Consider the following 25482-nt stretch of genomic DNA (forward strand, 5'->3'; position numbering starts at 1 on the left):
GCAATAAATCCAAATACTTACTATCACATCTCTGTCTTCATTCCCGATTAGTCCCCAAACTGAAACCAAATTTTGAGGGCAGCAGCAAAGACCAGCTCTGCAGAGCACAGCACAAGCGGCAGCTGTGGGTCAAGCTGGAATGGGGTCCTGAGTCCACGGGGGTGGGGAGATGCCTGGTGAGGCTGGTCAGTGCCAACGAAGCTAATTCGTGCCATCTGGCCTCCCCTCCCAGCCAGGTGTGTGCGCCCACCTCTCACAGCCATGCAGAGGTGCTGCAGAGGGGTTTCACTGGCAGGGGATATTCCAGGGAATGCAGAGGCTCTAAACTGGGAAAGAGACGTGGCATGGGAGTTTGGGGGCAGGTCGAGGTTTGGGCTTCCCAGGAGGGGAGTCTGAGGAGGATGGGGGACCTTTAGGGCACCCTGAAGAGCCCCCATGGGCTGGGCAGGCTGGAGGGGAAGGCTCCCAGCTGTAGCCAATGAGCCCCATGGGGCAACACAGGTTGGGAGGGTCGAGCCTGCAGCCAGCCAGGTCCGCAGCAGGTCACAGGGTCAGTGCCCCAGGGATGTAGTTTTTGTCAGAGAAGTAGGTTGAATCACTTGGTTTATGATTTAAATTTAAAATTTTGCCATACAGCTTTGTTTTCCTGCTTCAGATATACTTCCAAGTAAACCATCCCAGGTTTCAGATTTCACAGGCAGACTGTCTCTAACAAGTGAATGAATTTGAAGAATACTTAAGCTTAAAAATGATCAAATTAATCTGTCTGATGAAGACCAGGACACTAAAATGTCACACCCTTCGGAAATGGTTACAATTCTCAACAAAGGCTTAAATTTTTGATGACCTGTTGCTTTTAATTTTATTTGTAATTGTGTACTATTCAGAGTGACATACTGGCACGGCAGCACTTTCTCTAGATTGACACACTCCTTAAATTAAAACTAGGAACAGGAAAGATCAAGAATGCTTTGATGTTTGCAGTTTAAAAAAAAATAATCAGGCTTTGTTACCGTGAAATGGAGTAACACTTCGGAAACCCCACACTGCGCATCTCACCCAAATAAGCTTACTCATGCTCGTAGGAACAATGCAACAATGCTATGAATTCCCAATGAAGATAGCTTTCTTTCAAAACAAACAAACAAACAAACAAAAACATTCAAGTACAAATAAATGTTGCATGTCTTGGATTTTCAAACATTAAAACACAGTATGTTCATTAACAAACATCTGTTCTTATTATAACAGAACAACTTTTATGGAAAACATTCTATATGTTTGTTAGCAGATGTAGCACGCTTAGAAATATTTCTTCAAGTATGTAATTTCTGCAAAGGTGACTACTTAATTATTGTGTCTAGTTGCACCCTTTAACCAAGGCAGCACAAGCACCCACAGAGGGGGATTCGTTGCCACACAGCTTCAGCATATATTTCACAACCACTTGCAAAATCCACAGATTTCAGCCTAAGCAGAAATCCAAGCTGCTTTAAATTCCTTGAAAAGCTTCCTTTAAAGCTAAAAATACACATTTCACTACCTGAATATTCATTTTAATTTTTACTGTCACTTAACTTTTGTCTTTTGATCTCTGTATTTGCCTAGGATATTCCGGGTCGATAATGATTCAGAATTACTAATCTGAGCAGACATCTATCCAAATGGAACCACCACAAAGAAAAAGTGCTCGTTTCAGTCCAGGATCATCTGGAAAAACGTTCCCGATTTGGACTGCAGGTTGACTACACAAGCAGTAAATCATACACGGTGGATTTGAAGCCAAACAAGAAGGCCACCTAACACGTACAGCTGGATTTTTCCTGTTTTGAAAGGCTGGTACTTTTGGAAGATGGATGGGAGCCTGAAGACAAGACTGAGGAGCTAAAAAATGAGAGGAGGGAATAGTCCCAACAAATGGGATGGCCAGAACTTAAAGGTTTCCTAATACAACACAAATAGAAGAAGGATGGTTTTGCATGTACTTCTTGGTTGTTCTTCAGTCTTTTCTGTGCATCTTTTTCACTTTGACAATGATTAAAATGTGGCTGCTTTATAAAGTCTTTTGCAAAGCCTGTATGCCCTGAATTTCAGGCTTTGCAAGATAGTGATGACCTAGAGGGTCCAAATCTCCTGGAGAACCCTGGGGAGCATGAAAAAGGACTAGTTTCAGATTTAAGAAATTTGGGCAGAGAAGTACTTGTTTCAGAAAGGAAGGCTAGGTTAGAAGGCAGAAACCTTGGCGTTATACCTCAAAGCACATACTTTGAGATATAGTTGATTTCTTTCTACAGCAAATTGGTCTCAGTAGTAAAGGCTGGATATAGTTCTGCAGCTGAGGGAATACACATCCATAAGGTTTCTAACACAGCCTATGACAAGCTACAGAACAGATTTGGTCCTTGTGGACAATCAACCATATCTCATCTTAAATGACAAACCCCTATATACAGCTCTTGCAGATGAGGGAAAGAAAATGTATTTTCCTTCTCGGTCATCACCAAAACAGATGTTCAGTGAGTTCTGGTCTATACTTCTACAAGCCCCAGATCATAGTTTCTCTTGCAGAAGTTTTCCTGCATCAATGAAGATGGACAAAAAATAACAAAAACAATACAACACTTGCATCCTAGCTTGAATTTTCAGATACAGGACTTATCAAGTTACACTTTCAACAGTAAATATATTTGACATTTAGTTGCTGAAATAAAGTAAATATGGGACCCAATAGTGTCATTTTTATGGAGTAGAACTACATGTTAGAGCATATATCAAAAGTGAAATTCATTTAACTAAACAAAAAAGAATAATCCAAAACTGACAAGGGATATGAAAAAAGGTTGATACAAAACATTTCAAAGATTCCTTACTGGGTATCCCTAAGGAGTAGAAGCTGTTAGACCATCAAAGAGCATTATCATTCTACCTACAGAGACTCTTTGTGTAAGACATTAAAGTTACACTGCTGAGACTTCACTGTCCATTAGAATCATTTTGATATTCTTACGTTGTTTCCCCTATGATATTACACCCTTTGTACTTGCTCATTAAGTCCCAATACTTGTTTATCAAAAACATGTCAAGCCAACGACAAATCTGGAGTTCAAATTTAGACAATGCATATGATCAAGGAAAAAAAACTCATTGAATTCTCTCTCCTGGTGTGAACTCATTACTGTGTATTTACATAATGTTGTTTTCAAAGCCAGTGAAATGACATTCTGTTATTGAACCTCAATGGTTTTTCTGCATAAAATCCAGCAATTACCCTTATCAGGTAAATCAAGTACCCAATAAGTGAGACGATCTAAGCCCGATCAGTATGATAAAAACTTTCAATGTCTTCATAAAGGTCTCTGCCTCCATTTTTAAATGCTTTTTTGATAGCAGAAGCATCTTGTTCATAACACACTCAAATACTTTTTTTATATATTCAAATGAGTTTTCTTGCAATTTCACAGCTGTTAAGCTTCAAGTTATTCAGAGCCTTGTGTCACAGTTCATCACCCCTCTAGAACCTATGATATCAAGTGTAAATTTAAAGTTTACTTTCTTTGCTGCGAGTAATGATTCCCCAGGAAATGAGCAGAATTCATTATGTGGTTTTATTCCACGAAGAAACACCTTTTGAAAGAATCTCATTCCAGACATTTGAACATAACTTGCAATCAAGTATTTAGAGCTTTACACAAAATGCAATGAAACCTAAAATCTATAGGAAAAAAAAAAATCCTTCTTATGCTTCAGGTAAAGGTGTGGGAGCCATTCAGTTTGTATTAATTGTAAATGCAATTTAAATTCACTCTACACCTCACAAACATGGGCCATATCATGGTCATAGAAATAATATGACCTAAATATCTGATGAATTTTCAGAAGCAAGGAATCCCCGATATTTCACTCAATACATCCCAGAGAAAGAAATAGCATGTATCTTGGCAGACAATGCAATGCAAAAAGCACCAAGCTAGCCTCAACCTCCCTCTTCCCACACGTCTGCACGTTCCCACTCTGGAGCTGCCCCACGTCCCTTCACTGCTGGACTCACCCTGGAATTTGCAGAGCGCCACAGGGGGATTCAGTGCCTGCGATGAAGCCAGACCAAAGGGGACCAACAAGGCAGGCTCTGATCTTCTACCATTCCTGTAGAAAAGATCAGATAAATATTTTCATAAACCAAGTCTGCAGGAGGTCAGAACACAAGCTGATTGAACCAGTTCATGTTGTTGGGAGAAGTGAAAGCTTATCCATGTTTCTCCAGCAGTGGTCTAAGAAAAGATATCACTTCTGTGCATCAAAACTTTACCTGCTATCCTTAAACCACTATGGCTACAATGTTCTACTACTAAAAACATTCAGCAATAATAAATAGCTTTTCAAATCAGTTTGTACTTGTAGTATCATTCAGGAAGTTCCATAATTTTGACATATTCTAACCAGTCCTGGCAAATATCTCAGTTAAAAAACAAAACAAATCTAACCCAAACATCCAAACTCAGTAGTGTTTATTCCAGAATGAGCCTGCCAGTCAAAACAATCCTGGTGCAAAGGCAGAGTCTAAGATCATTTCAGAAACTGCTTTAGCTGTTACAAATTCCTTAGCTGCAACTAGCAAGTGCAAGGACAATGAAATTGTCTGGAGATATAATGCATGTATCTTCATTCCTATTCCCACTAGAAAATAAAAGCAAAATTTCTGTAGGAAAAAGAATCTGCTTCTTTGTCCTTGTTATATCGGTATGTAGTCTATTAAGACAATAAATTTAGAGTTCTTACCAAGCTATTCTTAAACTGAATGAGTCTTTCTGGGCTAAATCTACAAAGAAATGAACTTAAGTTTGCCCCTTTTGATTTCTCACTTTCTTTTTTAGATGAGTTTTTCAAACTGAAAATTCAGGGCTAACAACTATCAATTTCTATTGGCAGATGAAACCATCTGGGACTTGAGCAATTTTTTCTATGGGTTACCAGAAGACTAACTCATTTTATTTATATGTAAATGAAGAAAAAATACACATAGAAAAGAGAAAATTTGGTGGTTGTTTTCACTTTGTCTACTTGGAGAAACGCTTTCATCCAGGCTGTGTTCAATTCACAGTGTAGCCTATATGCACCGTGTTAACACGGGAAAGTCATTTTATCGCCCTTTCATTCTTCTCCTCATGTGAGAAACAAGGTTATAATTATCTACAGTGGAGTCCTAATCTTGGCTGAGGTGATAAGAATCAATTATTAACCCAGTGTCAGATTCAGATAAAAAAAAAAAAAAAGGAAAAATAAATTTAAATGAGACATAAGAGTACGCTTTAACATGTATTACTGTCCCCAAATCCCACCTCCTTAAAGACAACATGTACACTTGTCTTATGCATGTTTTAGTGATTTGCTGATTTATGTACTAGTCTTCCCTTTGAGATTTCATAATCATTCCAAACTGAAACTAAAATCTCTCCTATGTATACATGTATGTACATTATATTGCCTTAAATTCTCTAGGAGAATAAACTAAGAGCATTTGGATTTGATTTCCTTGTTTGGAATTAACTTCAACATTTGCAAACACTCAGGGGTGTTTCCAGAAACTCCTTTTGATGGAGAATTAGATGGTGATCAGATTTCTGAGATTTCACAGGAATAGCTTGTGTTTCCTACTGAATGAATTATGGACAATGAAGCTCATGTGATATACAAACGGAATTAACAAGTTGACATACGCAAGATAGATGTTAATACCTTAAAAAATTCTGCTTTGTACCCCATGCAGTGTGTGCACTTCTGCCCCATTGAATTTAACTATTCAACCACTGAATGTCTCCCCCCCTCAAGTAATTGCTGCTTTTGCTGTAAGGCTGCATCCTGCAGTCAGGCCGATTTCCACCCTTAGAAGCCTAAAGAAGTCAGAGCTATTTTGTTATATGCCTGCTTTTAGAAGGGGAAATTACTTACATATAAACACTCACACGCAAGCCATGCAATGAACTATTAGAATTAAGTTATATTCAATATAATTCTTACTGCAGGAAAAGAATTAATCTTGTATTCAAAACGATTACAGAGAACCTGAAATACCTTGTTGAGGAAGCCAAGTTTTCAAAAGCCTTTGCAATCAGCTTTGTAACAACAACAAAAAAAAAAAAAAAAGGAATTCACACCTGTGCTTCTTAGATGATAGCTGCTCAAAATAACTGAATAAACAAAGCTGTGCATGTCAAGTCAGATCATCTACTTTAAACACAATTTCTAAAATAAATTCGGCTCCCATTATAAGGCTCGTTAACTGATATGCATTATTATCTCATTTAATTCATCATTTATTGTCATTTTCTCTTGCTGGCAGTCTGGGGGGGTGTCTGACTACAGAGTTCTCAATACACACTGGTGTCATTTTCTTTCTTCCTCTTCCTTTCTTCTATCTTTTTTTGAAGTTCAGTAGCTCTGATAATTCTTCCCCCTACATGTTGCTGTCAGCTACTACATACCCATGTCTCTCCAAGATCCTTACTCTCTACAGGAGTTTCCGCATGGTGGGCAAACAGAAGCTCATAAATTTCATGTTTCAAGCTCACAGGAAGCTGGGAGGGCCCAGAAAGAGCATTCCAGAGCCTGGGTTATCATACCCTGCGCTCCTCAAGTTTTGGCTCTGTGCTCACCTCTTCCAAATGTTGACCAGGCAGGTGTCCCACCAGAGCATCAGACTTGCCTTATTCTTTCCTTCTCACTCTTCTAAATTCACTCTGAATGATGCAAGCTTCCCCTTGAACCGGCTCCTAAACTATTTCAGCATGGACTGTCTGCTTCATCTCTCTTGCTGTCACCCACCTTGAAGACACCTTGCATAACTATTTGCTCACCAGAAGTGGTTCCTTGTCTCTGTCAGCCTTCTGCTGCCTGCTCCTCTCTCCCAATAAGTTTGTGGCATTTCATAGCTCACATACTCCATTTTTTAAAAAACTCTTTTGCCCCAATATCTTATCTATCAACCACTGAACATCACTTTCCCACAGGATCTGCAGCTTTTTCTGTTAGCATCTTTGTTGCAGTCCCAGTTGGCTTCTCAACTTTAGACATTTGCTCTTTTTTGTTTCTCTCTTAATTGTGGCTGAGCAGCTATATTTCTTTTAAACTGACTCCCACAGTCATAAACTCCCATCCAAAACTGCCTCTTCAAACGCAACTCCACTTATCCTGCAAAGGATCTTGCAAGTTTCTTGCAGACGTGAATTGACTAAATGTATCAGCTGTTTCCTCCACCTCCTCTCCCCTTCTGATCCCTTTCTTCTCCCATTTTTTCTTCTACCATACAACACACAGAAAGATTTCTCATCTGTTCTCCTCTTCTAATTCTTCCGCTTACCCAGTGATATAAGCTCTTATTTTGGATTTCTCCTCCACCCACTCATGCTTTCTTTTGTCTTAGGAAGACAGGCTCTGTTCTGTCTGCACAAAACAACATAATGCCTGACCCAGGATTAGATGCCATTACAGCTATCAAAATAGTCTCACAACTATTAGCTTTGTTTAGAAGAAAAACCTTTATTTTCTCTGAAACAGTGAAGAGATGAATTTGATTACTGTTTAAATCTAGAAGAATACTACATAAAGTCAAGACAAACTAGGATAGTTCGTTCGATGCATTTCTTGGAAACGTTTAACATACACTTTTGCAACTAGAACTCCCACAGAATGCTACAAACAACTAATTAATAACAACCTCTATTTTCTTTTAAATGCCTACATTATATAAAAAGGAATGTGTTTTGTTTTTTTTCTGGGACTTCTGAAGACTGTTCTTTTTAAAGACCAGGTTAAAAAAAATCTGTCATGTTTTGTTAATGTCTAAAAATGACCCATCTTTGAATTAGTCTGTAATGGCAAGGAAACATAATACCTTAAAAAGTGTGCCACTGATAAATATCTTAATCTACCTTAAAAAAGTAAAAAACTATTTAAGAAGCAATCAAATGTACTTGCTGTGAAAAACAGCGGGACTACTGGCTGAGCTCTAATGATCTGGATCATTTAGAGACCATCATTAAGGTTGCTCAAGGTTGCTTTCACAACTTATCTATGACACAACCAGAACTATCGCACAGCAAGACAGCCAAAATTGTTTTGTCTTCCAGACTCACCCTGAATCACCTTAAAGGTCTGTTCTGTCTCCTTTGGATATCGTTGCTATACAACCAGTAAATTCCAGCATACATCAATTCACATATTTCACTGTTATGAAATACCCAAGATACAGAGGTAGCTCTGTAAGTGTTTTGCAAATCTAAAATATTTTTTCCCTTAAAAATCTTGATTTACAGTATTAAATAGCTACCATAATAGGAAAAAAAAATCATTGTTTCAAAATAACAATTTCCACCTGACCAAAAGTCCAGCTATGACCCAGGAAGAGAAAATTAAAATATGCGACATGAAAACTGACTGATTGTGTTGTGTAGTTCCCACACTGACATATCTGGCAGAACTATTTCAGAACATTTACACTGGCAAACACTAAGCACTCTATAGTTCTAGTGCAATATTTTCCCTCCATTAATTAGACTTTTCAAAATTTGTTCTTCAAAAAGTAGAAAGTACTGCATAAGACATCCCCAAATGAGCTAACATTAAGCAAGCCTCATGATATCTATGTTCAATTCATGATTGCCTGTGGACATTTCCACACCTCTATACACATGACCAAGAGGATAGAGCACCCGATAGGTAGTTAAGAGACACAGGGATTATTCCTGGTTTTGTCACTACCTGAAATATAACCAAAGGTCATTTGACATTTGTTCCCATTTTTCTCCTGTTTACATATTCAAGTGCTGTCAGTATCTGCAGAGAGCATCTGGCCCACAAGGAGTTTATGTGGGGATTGTAGATCCATTTAAATGTAAGCACCTAGCCCCCACCCCTCACAGGATATAATTTCCTTGGCAAATGACTTGATACATTAACTTAACCACAAGCTGTAAAATTCCCTTACAGCTGGAGCTGGCTTCACATGCACCTGAACATGGCACAAACGAACGGTACTTGCAAGCACTGCCAAAAGAAAGGAATTCAGTGTTGCAAAAATTGTGGTAAAAACAAACAAACAAACTTTCTCTCACAGAACACATGCTTTTTGAATGCAAAAATTAACTGTGTTATCATTTAATATGCTAAGTGTCCTCACCACCTTTAGTATCACCTATGGTTTCTTTCAGCACTCTTACAAAGCCCATACCAACCTTGACCAAAATTTAATTAGCATCTCATACCACGCACCTCCATCTTCCTCAGGCAGTATTTTTAGGATGTTCAGTGCAGGCTATGGAGCTGAAAGAAGTGTTTTATTTCTGAGAGGAAAGCCATTCTCGGCACCCTTCCTGAGCACCTGGCATCATATTTACCCCACCAGAAGTCAACAGCCGATGGACATGCAGGTGCTCTTCTTTGCCTCAAGGCAAAGATCACTCACTGTTTTTGCTTGCTTGTTGTCATGTAAGTTTGCACCTCTGTGCAATGACAAATAACATTTGTAAAGCTTTACCTACCACTGTATCTCAGACACTTAAAATGACTATATGGATGCAATTCATTTTAATGATTGGTTCTGTTCTCTCAAACTTGCAACATATTATTCAGTAAATTAACTTTGCCTCTTTCCTTTGAAAAGAATGCCGTGAAAAGCCTTTCACATCACAGAATATGAAACTGATCATTTTCCTTCGACTGCTGTATTTCCATGAGGTGCTGTTTTGACCTTGTCATGCAGCTTATTAATTAAAAGATACTCTTAGGAGCACAAAATATTAAAATATGTAGGAGAACAGGAATCTGTGTCTACAAGAAAGCATATGAAACAGAACAGTTCAGTTGGAAAGGCCCTAAAAAGATCACCAAGTCGAACTGCCTGACCATTTCAGGGCTAACCAAAAGTTCAAGCACGTTACTGAGGGCATTATCCAAGTGTCTCCTAAACACTGGCAGGCCTAGGGCATCAACCAGCTGTAACATCCACTAGCTCCCTCAGTACTCGGGGGCGAATCCCATCAGGCCCCACTAAGCTGATACAACTGGTCCCTTACAATTTCGGACCGGGCAATTCAGTGACCAGAGATAGAAAAGTACTGCTTCTCAAGGCACAGTCCTCCAACCCAGAGAACTAGCCAACTGAAGATCTACCATTAATATTAAGAGCTCAGGCAACAAAAGGCATTAAATGCTTCCACATTTTCCTCATACCTACTTGTTAAGTGACCATCTTCATCAGTTATTAGTCCAAAGTTTTTCTTCGAAAACATTTCCTTTTCTCTTGCTGTTGACATACTGGAGCATTACCTATGCTTCAAAATTGAAGGGAAATACTATCAATTCTCACAATTTGCCCCCTAATTTAATACGTCAAAATAATTTCATTTCTCTGGCATCAAAATATTTAGTTCATGTATGAACAATGGAAATTATTAATATGTATGGTTCTGGAAGTATTGGAGCCTCTGAACATGATTGAATAAGCATGCTATAATTACAAACTTTTCTTTCTTTATCTAGTCATGCCATTACTATAACTAGATATATTACATAATTAGGACTGCATAACTTGATACATTACAACATATATTATAGACATTGTTTCAGAAATAATTTACTGTATAATCATGGAAACTGAATTATTTTAACTTTATTATTTAAACTCATTGTAGTGTACAATGTAATCACTCGGACAGTCTGAGAGATAAGTGGAAAAATTAAAATGTGAAAAAACATTCAAAGATATTAGTTCACAGATATTCTTCCCAAGGTACTGCATTCAGCCAAACAGCAGTAACATTCAACATTTGTCTATGCTGAAGTTGAACTGTGCACGTTAGTCAAAGATGAGGTTTTATGTCTGCTTTGTTTCTCTTTAAAAAGAGAGCACATTGGTGAACTTGAACTGTTTTGAAAACTACTCAATTCTGTTTCAAAAATTGAACTCAAGAACCACTCAGCTTTTGGCCCCTTTTAATCAAGCTTCACAGAACCTCGAGGCAGCTCAGACAAACAGTTACCATTTGACACAACCTGTACCTCAGACTCAAGACCTACTGTGCATAGCAAAACAGATCCCATTCATCAGCAATACTCAAAACCACAGAGATAACCAACCCTGTACTTGCCATGGACAATTTTTCATGTAACTTGGTGATAAGAATTAATCAGCTTGTTTATGCGACTGATCAAACATTCTGCAGAAAGGTTACTGCTCTGTGGTATCATGATCTCAAAGAAGTTGAGGGTAAAAGGGGAATCATTCTCAATATGCTTTTCTATTTCTATAAATAAATACTTTCCGACAATTTCAATAAAAATGTACACTGCTGGTTTCCTATGACAATCCTTTTCTGTTATGATATATATACACGTGAAAATTTCCAGTAGCAACAAAAGCATTTTTAGATATGGTCACTGATAAGCATCAGATAATTAACCTGTCTTATAATGCAGATGACAAATTAGGGGGGGGAAGCAGAAGCAACTTTAAACTGCTGTCAACAACATCTAAACTGTTAATGCTACCGTAAATTTTGTCCTCACCAAAATTAACCAGAATGAGAGTATAGTACAGCATTCAAATTCTTAGCAAAAAGAGGGACCCTTCTCTTCTTACTGGGCTTCTGCAATGCTCAGGTAGATTCTGTGCTAGCTGACTTACAAGTACTACGTATAACTAACACTATTGCTTTCACATTCTGTTGCAGATGTTAACATGCTTGTCCACCTGAAAGCCATTCACTTTCAATGCCTTTAATTGCAAGAGTGCAATAAAGCAGCACGCCTCTAGGGAGGGGGAAGAGTGTCTTCTGGCTCTCTCATACTGGCTCCAGATAATTTTGTTCCATTTTTCTATATTTATTGTTACAAAGAGGTTGGATAATTGCATTAAGATGACAGCTGACATTTTCTACATAGGAATTTCTGAATGATGTTAGGCCAGTTAACAGAGGACAGGATCAGGAAGACCAAATGTTTACCTAGGATGAAAAAAGTCAAGCCTATATATGTTAATATTCTTTCTAAAGCAGCAGAAGAAATTCAGTCAAAAAAAATAAAAATAAAAAAAGGGGAGAGACTACACATGCTCCCACAGACAGTAAGTGAGCACCATTGAGGGTGGCTGTCTTCCATTCTGTCATCTTAAAACGCTGTGCTCTGTATGGTGTTGTACGCTGATAATTTCAGGAAGTTTTAAAAATCTAATACTCACGTTCGTACACCTAGCTATTAAAAAACTAAGTTGATCAGCACTTGCTATTTCTCATTGAGCTGTACACTTCAAATGCAGAAAAAACAACATGTAAACTCATACATGGCATCTCCTGCTCCTGCAGGTAACTTTACTTAAATATTCACAACTTCTATTCAGCTACTTAGGTTATGCGGCAGGCACAAACACTCTTTCTATGCTGTCTTCTACTTAGTTTAGCTATAGTACTTTCCTCTTTTGTCTACTCCATAAACTATCTGTAGAGTGCTTCAAAAATTTGAGTTAAAGCCAGTTTTTGGACTTCTACGCATGGTAAAACTGTGTCTGGTCATGGGGATAAATAAAAGCTTGTGCCTTCCGTAACACAGTCATAGGCACAAATATTGGTGAGGCTACCTAGCTTAGCAGCAGAGAAAGCGAAGGTCTGCAGCACAGAACAACAAGCCTGAAATCAGAAAGGTGCTCATCGACTCTGGTCTGTATTCTGCTGTTGCTGGAAGCTGTCAGCCTGGCATGGGCTATCCTGTTTGACGCACTATAGTTCAAGCACAAGAGTTACATGTAGAAACCAGATTTTTTTTTAACTTGGAATTATAAAAAATATTTGTGACCTGGAATATAATCTGACTACCTACTTTGCTTGGTTTTCAGTATTTACAGGATGGTCATTTACTAAAGTATGGTTGCCAAAAGCCCAAAACAGGATAACCGAGGTAGGGTTTTATGGTTTGGTTGTGTTTTTTGTTGTTGTTGTTGTTGTTGTTTTGTGGGTTTGTTTGTTTGTTTGTTTTGGTTGGTTGTGTTTTTGTTTTGTTTTGTTTTTGGGGGGGTGTTTCTGTTTCATTCCTAGCCTAATTTCAGGTCCTCTTCCTAGCAAAGTCTTGCAGCTGTGTATTTCCATACAAAAGCAGCTACCTTGAAGATGGACAGTTGGTATAGCCTGCACCAAAAGGAAATCATGTATAACAGCATGTTTTTTCTCTTAGATTTCTTCCAAATCACCATGGTCAGGTTCAAGTGAACAGCACCGTGACAAAGCAGACTATGCTCAAGTCCCTGCAAATCTTTCTTGCCAAGGACAAACGACTTCAATCAAAAACTTAAAATAACCCTTTCCTCAAGTAAACCCAGACCAAATACATTTTTCTCTTCTCAAGATTAAGAATAATTATGTTACATTCACAATGACTGGTTTTCCATGTGCGTCCTGCATCGGCATGTTCACATCCTATCCAACACTAGAAACAGAATTACCTTAAAGTGTGTAACTGAACAACAGCATCTGCCAAATTCAGCAATGGAGAAAAAAAAGAGCTAAAGACTTAAGATTGACATCTAATTCTCCTAATAAGGGGACCGAAGGAGGTAATTTGGTTAAACTTCAGATTATAAAACTAAATAAAATCCCCAAGGCTTCTGAAAAGATGAAAATATACACTAAATTGTGATACCAGTAAAGACCCAGAGTTATTTAAGAATGGATAGCCAAGTGACACTGAAAGAGTTACAGTATTTGCATCAGTTTGAGCCTTGATTCCCATTTTTACTCCTGGGGAATGGTTAACAGTGCTTTGGAAAACTCATGTTACCTCCCAAAACTTAATTTCACTATCTGCCCTTTAACTTCAAGGGGAAAAAAAAAAATCAGTAAAAGTTTTCCAAGATTTTAAATTAAGTACAACATACTATGAGCTTTGATATATTTTTGCACTTTTATACTGCACGTGTAATTATTTGTCTCTTAATTCTAGTCTTAAATAGGGGTTTGGAAGATCCAGTCTACAAAATGTGTTTTGTCAAGATAACAACTAGAATGCCCATAGGAAGATATAGGCACATTTATAGTCTCTATTTATGGCTCTGAAGAATGTTCCATTCCTGTATGGTGTGCTGTCCTAGAGAACTTGAAAAATCAACTAAACAAGGTTGCAAGGATCATATTTTAACGATTTTAAAATGTTTTAAAACAGGATTAACATTCAACATTTTACGTGATATGAGCAAGCATTATGAAAATTTACAAAGCCAGTATGTTCAACTCTATGGGTATAAACAGTACTGTATGAATTCAAAATGTTTAGCATTAATAAAGGAAACTCAAGAAAGGAAAGAAAAGGAGATGGGGTTGGTCAGAGTATGGGGCAAAAGTTTCTTCAATTACATTATACAACTTGTGAGTAATGAAATGGTAAATCAATTTTTTGTATTTATTTTTTACTTTGTGTTATACTTTAAAGTCGAATTATAATTCAGTTATACTGTAATCGCTCTGACTACTTGATTGTTAGTTCTCCCTCTCCTTGCCTGCAGTCTTACTCCTGCAATCTCTTTCAACTCAATTTTTCTGAGGTACAGGCGGTATAGGGTCAGGTATCTCCAAATTACTTACATATATAAGCCTTGAGAAATTCAGGGTTCAGATCAGGACAAGCATACAAAACTTGAAAGTTCAAGGTTTTATTTCACAGCTGGTCTACCATGCAATGACAGCTTCAAACACTTAAAAAGTAGAAGCATGCATTTATAGATCATCAGCAAAACTTCAGAAACGTACACAAACCTGCAATCAAGTGCACATACTGCTGAAAAGCATGGCCAAAGAAGAAACAAACAGTGAAAGCCACTTTATTCATTCTTAAGCCATTTTCCACTTTTTTTTTCCTTCCACATAGCCATTATCCAGAATTTACTCAGGAGCCCTTTACCTTTTGTCATAATAGCCATTGGCAATAATGGCTGATGAACACTTCCAGAATGACGACAGAGCACGGCTATATGGTACATGACCATTTCTACATGCACTGGCCTGAGGTATCCCAAATACGAGATGACAGGTAACAGCAGACAAATAGCACTAATACATTATGTTGGTCTATGTCAGTGGAAAAAATGTGACAGTTTAGGAATTGTTCTCAAGTTACACAAAACCAGGAAATATTCTCCTTTCTCATTTTACTAATCAGAGAGAAATTCCAAGTAAGCTGCAAGACTTAAAAGTGAGTTTATGTCCATGCAACAGACCTGGAAGCCTTGTCAGGGCTTGAGGGGGAAAACATTACACTTTTTTGGGGGGGGGAAGGCGGGGTGGAGAAGGTAGAGGCAAGAGGACAAAAAATGACTGCAGTTGCTGTTGCAAGTTCTACCTTTTTGTGCTAAATGCAAGGTCTGTGTGTACTTACTGTGTTACACAGAAGTATCAGCCATGTGCAAACTCATTTTATATAATTTAAAATATTCACATCATCTTAATATCTCTTTTAGACAAAGGGCCCAGGTACAAACAGTCGTAAGTGGAATCCAAATCCAGTTTTACCAGTGCAAGTCCATCATCACTATAACAAAGCAGCCATCAGAGGTTATTTAAAATTTTCATGCAGAACTGAGGACTGGGAAGTATGCAAGAAGGCATTTAGATTACATGGCAATCAAAGTGCCTAACCTACTCCCCAAAAATATCTGCATATCATACTTCCAAGCCCTGCTACTTTGATTTCAGAAAGCTGAAAAATAATCACCTCTATGCACTGCTCTTTTAAATCACTTGATCTGCTAAGAAAATAAGATACTGTCTGTCATTACTTTAGAATTTCTCACTAGAGATTGTTGTATTGAATATTTCAGAGGATTTTCTAAAATTTCATCACCAGAGTGTTTCTATTAATGATACACTCAGCAAAAGAAGCTCGCTTTTCTCATCAATTGTCACAGACTACTGCCTAAGCTAATTATTTTAAAGCATGCATAGTTATGCTCCAAACATGAAACTTTAATGGAATGAAAGATAAAATCAACTGGCAACCACAATGTTATAAAATATGCCCAGTAATAAAGAATATAGACAAAAGGAGCTTTTTCATGTTTTCCTATTTACCACCTTCAACTTGCATGAAAGACCTGTAGGCCTCTTGCTGCCTTTCTAAGATTAATGTTAGTTTAAGGAAGATCAATGATTCCTCAGCCACCAGCTAAGGGAAAAAATCTTTCATTTTTATATCCCACTTGCCAGTTTGTCACAGGTAAGAGTGAGTATGCATTTGGGTCTGATAGGCTCATAAATAAAGTAAATAGTGACTAGAGCAATATAGTTGGAACTGCTAAAAATGTTTTATTTTTATTCCTGCTTCTTCCCTCATTCCAACCTCCAAAGTACCTCCATAGGATCTATAAATTTCAAGCAGAAGATGTGCAAGGCTTCCTGTAAGAAGACGTCTTTCAGTTGTTATCCCTTGACACAGGTTAACCTAGTACACAGCTTCCCAAATTCTTTTGGTGGATTTCAGCAGGGCTAGTAATTTTTTCTATCATTTGTCTTTTAAGAGGTTAACATATTTAGTTTGCCTGGCTGTTCCTAACATAAGAATGAGCAACTTTTTCATTCGTTGCAGAGTGGTATTATGGACAACCTATAGAGTTACTTTTAATTAATATTTCAGACTAGTTACACCCAAAGTATTGTTTCTTAAATACTGAAAGTTTGATGTCTCATGGCAGACAACAAATTATAAAAGTAACCAAGAAGAAATGTAAAAATGTAAAGTTTCTTATTCATAAAACCAGTCACCAAGGGCAAGATGAAACACAAGAGAAGAAAGAAAGATATGGACGTCTAGTGACAGCTGTCATTCATTGTTGGTAATGCTGAACAAGACAGTTTTTCAGACAAGCGAGATGGAGGTTAGACAGCTATTTGAAGGGAGGGAAGAAAACAATGATGAGACAGGTCCCGATGTCATTTGTATGACTAATTACACGTTGAAAAATGCACATGTGCTCTCTATGCTATGTTTTAGTATTGAGTAGAAAAGTTTAGATGTTACATTTTGAAAAAAGTTTTTTTTCAGTGATTTTTTCCCCCCAAAAAAAGCACCATAGAAAGGGACCAATTTTCTACAAAAAAAAAAAAAAAAAAAAATCAAAATTTTGACTTTAAAAAAAGTGATATCTCAATTCCAGAGAAGCTGATAGCAATCATCTATTAGATTATTTTTTACTTTCACAAATCTGTACTACTACATTTCTAAATTTTCTTATCGATCCTGCTCAACTGTAATGACAGAATCAATTTAGTCCTGCAGAACTTTTTGCTAAGCTTTAATCGTGTGTTCCACAGCTTCTATATACCACAGGATGCAACTAGATAAAATGTTGGAGCACCATGTGCCTGTATAATTTTATTTCAATTTGAAACCCCCCCCCAAAAACATACATGAGTTCTTTTAATGCTACAGAACGCCAATATAGCAGACTTAATTAGATTGTTCATAACAGCCAAATATCACACAGGAAAATCCATTAAGGTGCTGCATTGTTTTTGCACTTCCAACTAACTGATCTCTGACTAGAAGTCTTTTGAGGCCAGCTGATGAATAAAGGTTCTGACTACGTATTCTTGAAATCTACGGCAATCATTACAAACACACACTTGAGAAGCGACTGGAAAGGAGAGGTAATTTCCTTTTAGCTGCTATTCTAATTCACTTTCAACGGCAGAAAAACACTAGAAATCAATGCTTAAAAGATACACTTCTCAAAAGATTCTGCAGTTTGAGCTCAGTCCAAATGAAATGTATCAACCAATTTCTTAACAAGACTGGAAAACTACGGATTCTGTTTCCCATGGACCATTGTACAGGCAATGCCTTTCCATGGGATTTCTACGGTTTCTGTGCTTCATTTCCATGTCTCACTTAGTGGAAATCATCAAATGTGCATTGCTGTACCCTAAATAAAAAAATGGGATTCCTGATCTTAAGCAAATATAATCATCCTGAAAACCGATAGATGTTGAACCCAGTTAGGTACTGAGTTCAAGGACTTCAAACAGTAAAACCATCTTCCTTTCCAAATGCTCCTCTCTTTACAAGTAGTAAAGGGTAGTATTGCTTAGCTGTCAAGCTGCTACACTACTTGAACTTTACCTCTCGTGTATAAGAAAAATAATGACAAAATTAAGCTCTAAAGCTTTCCTGACATTTCAGGCCTCCTGAATACATTGCATAGCAAGCAAGAAGTCCTTTCTTCTCTTCTGGTCTGTAGCTTTAAGTAAATAATTTGCTATACACTGCGGTGAAAAAATATCACATGAAAATAACATTTCAGAAAGGAGAATACAAAGGTTCCATATTTTCCAAAAAATGCTTCTGAAATCTCTCTGAAAAAACAGCAGTTTGTGCACCCCACAGACAATGAATAGTTCTGTTTGAGCCTGCCCACTTACCCTACTAGCCTTTTCAGGCATGAAAAGGCCCTCCTCTTCCTGTCAACATGTCCCCCCTCTACCCTCCCAGTATCTTTTAGCATCATTATTTCTTTCTTATCTTAGAATAAATGTAATTTTGATGCATCTCCTCTGAACTTCCTATACTCAGCTGTATGAGTTAACTATTTACTTATTTAAAGAAAGCTTAAGGGAATTAGTTGTGAAAGGCACCTGCAAATGCCTAAGAAAATATCAAAGGGGATTTCCTGAAGTCTAGAGAGGAATGCTTATAAAACCACAGGGACATGAAAGAGATTCAGGAAGGATTCTTCTCAGATGCAGATGAACTATTGATGAAAACAAGTGCTTAAGAAACATAGGCATTAGTTTACAAGTGAATCTGAACAAATACCAATAAATCAGTGAAAGTGAAGCACGTACCAAAACAAATAGGGCTTTTCAGATTTGATAAAAACAACCAGGGCAGAATTTCATGTCAGCAGAGTATTTTTGATATACTAATAGATGAACTAACATCTCCTGTTAACGCCATCTATGACATTTGCATGGCAGGAAGCAAACATCATACTTTTTCAATTGCATACATTCAACTGAAAGTCTCACAGCTAAATCCTTCCCCCCAAAAAACTAAATCCTAAAGGCAATCCTAAAAACCAGAAAAGCTAAGCAACATCTTAGAGAAATTCTAACATCACTTCAGAAAATAAAACAGCAGAAGGTAGCAGTTACCTGGAACAGACAAAGGAGAGAACTAGGAGTGAATTAAGAAGCATGAGAAGCTACTACTGGTTAAGTGTAAAACAAACAAATGAAAAAACACTGACGAGTCAAAGAGGAATGAAGACCACAGACATGGAGAGGTTGATCAGCAAGGTGTGGACATGTTTATGCCCTAGAGTACCTGCTAAAACATGTGCTTGTCCCAAGCCTTAGTTTCAGAGTTCTCTGCTGTCCATGTTGCAAAATACACAAGTTACAGTTCAAGGGAGAAGTGTGAAGCTATTGCTCGTTTCTGTTGGTTTCATGGAGCTCAAAGACAGAAGGAAACAGTGGCTGGCCTGAAAACAAAGGTCACTAACACTTTACTTATACTGCCTTTTTTGCTCACATATTTAACCTTCAGTTTTCAAAGATCTAAGTTTCAGATATAAGACAGAAGCTTAACTAAACTCTAGCTATTTTGTTATATATATATATATACATAAAATGAGATTTAATCTGAAATAACTATACACATAAAGATTACTTAAGAAGAAACACTCAAAATATCAAAATTCATTGCCACGTAGCTCATTAACCTGAAAACATGACATTTGCAGAATACCCGTGAGCAGAATTTTATGACTGATGACACCTTGGACTAGTTGCAGATAGACTGGTGCCACTGATTTTGAAATTTCTTCTTTCTACTAATGGAACCTCTGTGCTTTAATTTATTAAACATTTCCCTTTTTGTATTAATTGTTGTAAATACTCTGATTCAACTAATGAAATATGAAACATTAAAACAAAGGAATAAAAAAATCAGAGTAGAAATATTTGTTTAAAACTGAACTACTTCATTTCATCTTTTAGCTTTCATTTTCTTTGCATCACACATTGTTGTAGGCTAAAATACTGTGCAAATAGAAAACTTTTTTTTTTAAAAAATTACTCTATATGTCTAATACCTCTTTACTACAGTAATTTTTTAGAAACCTATAGTGAAGAGGGTTAAGAAAGAGACTATATACATTTTACTAAGTTGTTATTTCCCTGCATTCACATGATATGTTTGCTTTAGCAATACAAGAGGCACACAGGAATTTTTGTTTAGGATGAAGACTTATGCCGTTACTCATTGCTGGCAAGAAGGATGTGCAAATATGCTGAGAGCAAGGTTTAAATACATTTAATACTGATGGATGGATTTAAATGACCAGGAGAAGTAATTCCTAAACCAAGCATTAAATTTCAAAATCATACAATTTTGAGAAGGAATCATAGGAAATTCTTTTTTCCACTTGTGTCAATAGAATTTTCTCATGATTTTCAGTTAAGAAAATTTCACTCCTTGGATGCATTAATGGACGGTCGCTCTCATTGTATGTTTCTTATTTTCAGTGTTTAGATGGTATGTTATGGGATGCTAAGAAACACTTCTTAGGTATAATGTAGGTTTTTTACCTGTTTAAAAAACGCCTAACTGGTTGGGATTACTTTTTTCTTTTTTTTTAAAAAAAAAAAAGTCCCCCAAAACCATGGCAGTCACTTCCAGCACAGCTGGCACATCCGCTACTGCTCTGGTCACAAGCACTTCTCCAGAGTCCGCACTGCCTCCAACCACCATCCTCACAGAAACATCCATCTCTACTACTGGGGCAACGTCTCTTCATGCTTACCAGAATTCATATTTCAAGAACAGAAGCAACACATTTGATGGAAGAGGATGGAAGAGCTTCATAAGCACGGAATACTGGGCTGTCTCCAACAATCAAGATTTCCAGAGCTGTGCAATAACCATTAACACGTTCAGGAACCCAAATATCCTTTCCACAGGTCTGTACTGAACACACAGGCTCAGTAACGTACTCTTCCCACAAGGCTGCGTAACTTTGGATTAAGAATATAAACTGTGATTTATTTCCCAACAGAAAAAGAGATGCAATACTTTATCACTCTTTTTGCCATTATCTACGTAGACATGATGGCAGCCCATCTCTCCCTATGTTCAGATATTGATCTTAAGGAGGCAAGCTTGTAATTTCAAATGAAGTTTAAACTCAGACAAACAAATAATTATAACAGGAAAGCCCAATTTCAAATCATATGTATATTTCAAACCACCTTTATAAACAAAGAGCCATGCTACACTAACACTTTTTCCATCAGACTTTCTTAATGATTACTGTGTGCATTGTGATAAATCACTTAAGGCAAAAGAATTTTCACAAAGTAGTCCAGTGTTTTTAAAATGAAAGAGTGGATTCTGAGGCATCTCACTGTAAAACATATTTCTACGGAATATGTCATAAGTAATATGTCATGGGCTTCTGGGTGATAAGCATAGATACCTGAGGATTGTCATACAAGCAGTAACTGTGAACCATAAATTTAAAGTGTGATAAATAAATGTGATATGGTCCAACACTCCTTAAAATTAAAATACATTCTCCCCTCGGCTTCAGTGGGCTTTGGATCAGGCTCCGGTGTGTGACAATTGTTATTCTTCTAAGTATACTTATAATCGATTTCTCTAAGGGAAAGGTCCGGTGTAAAGAATTTTAAGAATTAAATAATATAAACCCACATCAAAATTTAGAAGACAATGAGTATTTATTGAAGACATCAAGACAATTACTGAAGCAGAGGACATTCTCAGAAACCTGTTGTCTCAGCACCATCTCAAAGTACAAACTTAATGTTGAAATTTGTGGTTTCCTAGGTTGTTTTAAGCAGTTTTAAATGACACAGTCCCTCAAGATTTCTTTTAGCTTATCTATTTTCTACCATGTACAGAAGAATGCATATAAAATCCAGTATTACTTTGCCAAGTATTTACCACTGACAGATTGTGCTGTACTGCAGATGACCTACTGCCTGCACAACACAGCTACTGAAAAGGCAGAAGGTCATTAAAGGGTAGATTAGCTTCCAGAAAGTGGGAAAAAACAAGATGGAAAAAAAAAAAAAAGAAGATACAACATACCTAGTGCCTTTCTATGACCGTATCTGAACTGGCAAGCAGTAAAATAAAATTGGAGCAGAAGTGTAGAGCAAACCAAGTATAGTGATGAACACCTGATGTCCACTTTACAGGTGCTTTGAGGCTCTTACTTTGGACAAGCTGGAGTCCAATCCTGGTGGCTGGACATCCAGTGAGTGGTTGGAGTACATCAGGCTTGTTCCCACAGTGCATTTGCCCAGTCAGTTTCATCCAGAAGCAATCCAGGTCAAGCACTGCTACATATTATGAACCAAAGCTCAGGATGTGGGGCCAACCAGGAAATTCAAAAGCATAATCTTCATCAAAAGTCAGTGCAGGAATAACGCTCAAAGAAAGCAAAAAGCAAAAACAGGTCTTTACATACTGTGCCAGGAGATTCCGAAAGGAAATAGGGATGTTTGATTTAGCATAAACAGGACTCTTTCACCAGGCATTTTACTCCATCTTACTCACAGGTCTACGTCTTATACTGATTCTAACCCTTTATGTCCATCCCTTCTTACAGAAGAAAGAGGCATCACCATGATAAACAGTGGGGTAACAGGAATTGTCAAAGATGCGCTGTCTGAGGTAATTTATAAATAAATCTACCCCAAAAACTTAAAAACACAAAACTCTTATGCTAAATGGAAAGCTTCGTACAAAAGAAAATTTGTTATTTAATCAAGGGAATCTATTGACAGAGAGTAAGTTAAGAGCTACAATAACAATTACATCATTTACTTCTAAAAAGTTCAGGGTCAAATTCCTGAAAACAAAGTTTCCTCTTCCAAACAACAAATTCACACAGCTGGACATCAAGAGCAAAATGCTGCTAGATGTAACACAAACACTCAGGATTAGGTGGAAAGGGAAATAGTTTTCCTGCCTTACACAAACATCTGAGATGTTACATTAAAACCAAGCTGATACTTGTAAGGGGTTTTAAGCAAAAGCTGTTAACAGAAAGGACCACCCACACTCCCAAAGTTGAGGAAATTTTCTTTAGAGCACTCAGGAAACTGAGGTTTAAGAGCTCAAATTCTTGCTTAAAACAGGAAGAAACAGGCTCTTGTATTGCAGGGAATGCACTGTGCTACCTTCCCTTATTTTGATCCAAAATTCTGCCTTACAGGAATGCCTGGCTGCTGTTCTGCCAACTTTTTGTTTGTTTGTTTGTTTGTAACAAATCAACATCTTCCAATCAAAACAGAAATTCCTATCCAGCTCGAGTCCATAAAAGTGGTGCTGGTGAGAAGGAATTCAGACTAGTGCCTGACACAACTGCAGTAGACTGTTTACTTATGAGTAAAACCTACTGTTATTGCTACACATTGCACAAGCATGCCAAAAGACTTCTTTAGAAATGAGGAGGCAGAAACATACCACCCTGAACATCAGTAAGTTAGTGAATTTAAAATACAAACATTAGTATAGAGATACATTCCTAACAGCTTCCACCAAAAAAAAAAACGGCATTTAGTGATCTATTTTGCAACGTAACGCCTTCAAATCAGACCCATCAATAGCCAGTGAACTCAGCCAGTGCCCCGGACACAGCAAGTGATTTTGAGTGCCTTCAGACGCTCCCCAGCACTGAGCCACTCGTGCTGTTTCCCCCCATATGCACTCCAGTTGTTCAGAGCAGAGGGCAGCAGGCAAGGCAGGCATCCCCTCGCCCTGCCCTGCAGCAACAGCAGCTGGGGGCTGCACAGGGCTAACACAGGAGGCACAGCCTCGCTGCAGCTCCAGCTCTCCAGTGCTTCCAACGCTGGCGATGGCAGCCCGCTGCTGCACCCACACACCCGTGTTATCAATTACCTCCAGCTTGCAGATAAGGCTGAATCACTGCAACATCAATTTTACCACCAGGCACTGATGTATTTAGAAATGTTTTTGAAAGATAATCTGTATAATGGGATTCAGAAGTATATGTTAGAGGAAGGAGTCAAGAAATATAGCAACATGTCTTATATTTCTGTTGACTACTGAAATACTAAACAGATTTTTTTAAATCATATTTTAGCTATGTAACATTTTCTTCGTACCTTTTCAAAACATCCATGTAAAAGCTGTCCAAACATATGTTGTGTTCTTCCAAAAAAAAAAAAAAAGAAACCTTTTTTCTAATTATTATTTTTATATAAGATACATATATATATATATATTTAAAGATGCAAGTCAAAGTATATATTCTGGGAAGTCAAAACTGAACATGTAGGTTAAAGTCCAGACAAGCAGACTCTTCAAAATTGAGAACATTTTCCCAGCTTAGATGCAAAAACTGGTAGCTCTTGAGAGCTGTGTAATCCACAGGAGATCTACAGTGTTGAGCAACATCCTTACTTACCTGGGTTTGTCTACAAAATACGGAAGTATTCAATGTATAACAACTTGTATACCACATGTATCAGCACGTGCACCTTTCTGCACACTCTGCTGTCACCTAATGAAACCAACCATTTTACAAGACAACTAGAACTACCATTTTGGGCCAAATATAAACCCCCATGACTGCACAAATTGCCATTGTTCCCTCTGGTTACAATCTCACTAGAAAGAGGGAGTAGACCTCATCTGAGAGAAAATAAGCTAAAAACAAAAACAAACAAAACACACACGACAAATGTCTCAATAACATAAAAAGAACAAAGTAGATGCTAAGCTCATAGCATCTTAGCCCTATAATGTTCTCTAAAGAATGCCACATTAAAGAACTTTTATGATGACAAAGCTCATGTCCAAGCTTCTGCACAATGACACAACTGAGTCAGGCCAAAGCTCCACCTGGCTTGGCACCACAGTGCTCCAGCAGTGTTAAAAAAAGGCCCAGGCAATACAAGAAGAACAGGAAAAGATTATACAGTGTTCCTCAAAATAACCCCACAAACTATAGGAGATTGGAAAAGTATCTTTGGATATGATAACCTTTACTGATTATTATGCTTTAATGTACATAGTAAGAACTGAAGATACCTACTGGATTTTTTTGTTTTTTTAGGAAATAAAAATAGTTGCATTTGTAAAAATAAACAGTAAGCTCTTTGGTCTTTGATGTTTTATGATGTATTCCAGCTTACAGTTGAAGTTTGTCATTTCAGACTATCTGCCAAACTAACTTAAAAATACAGCTAATCATCTCATCCAACCATTATAGCCAAATCCTCCATTCAGGAGACAGTAAGAATCAGAAAAAAAACTAGAACTGCAGACAGAAGAATTTCCTCTATGCGTATCTCTATTGAAATCAGAGGGAAGAAATGGGTATGTTCACTGCTACAGGACATAACAGCTGTGCCCCAGGTTAAACCTGACCTTGGCAGGTACTGATACCCAACCTGCAATGCT

General features: G+C 37.5%; 1 protein-coding gene across 4 annotated transcripts in view; it reads right to left on the reverse strand.

The window, feature by feature from the left end:
• Nucleotides 1-25482, reverse strand: part of SPON1 (spondin 1) — a 330516-nt gene that overhangs the window by 219299 nt on the left and 85735 nt on the right. For 2 of the 4 annotated variants that reach the window (XM_080592283.1, XM_080592282.1), the window contains exon 2: nt 4049-4143. In XM_080592283.1, coding sequence (XP_080448409.1) covers nt 4049-4143 — 95 coding nt within the window. Of the gene's footprint in view, nt 1-21; nt 152-4048; nt 4144-10224; nt 10323-25482 lie in introns of those variants that run through there. The other 2 variants (XM_080592281.1, XM_080592284.1) reach the window with 2 other exon arrangements.

Source organism: Anser brachyrhynchus (genome assembly GCF_964034855.1).
Source record: "Anser brachyrhynchus genome assembly, chromosome: 5".
NCBI lineage: Eukaryota > Metazoa > Chordata > Aves > Anseriformes > Anatidae > Anser > Anser brachyrhynchus.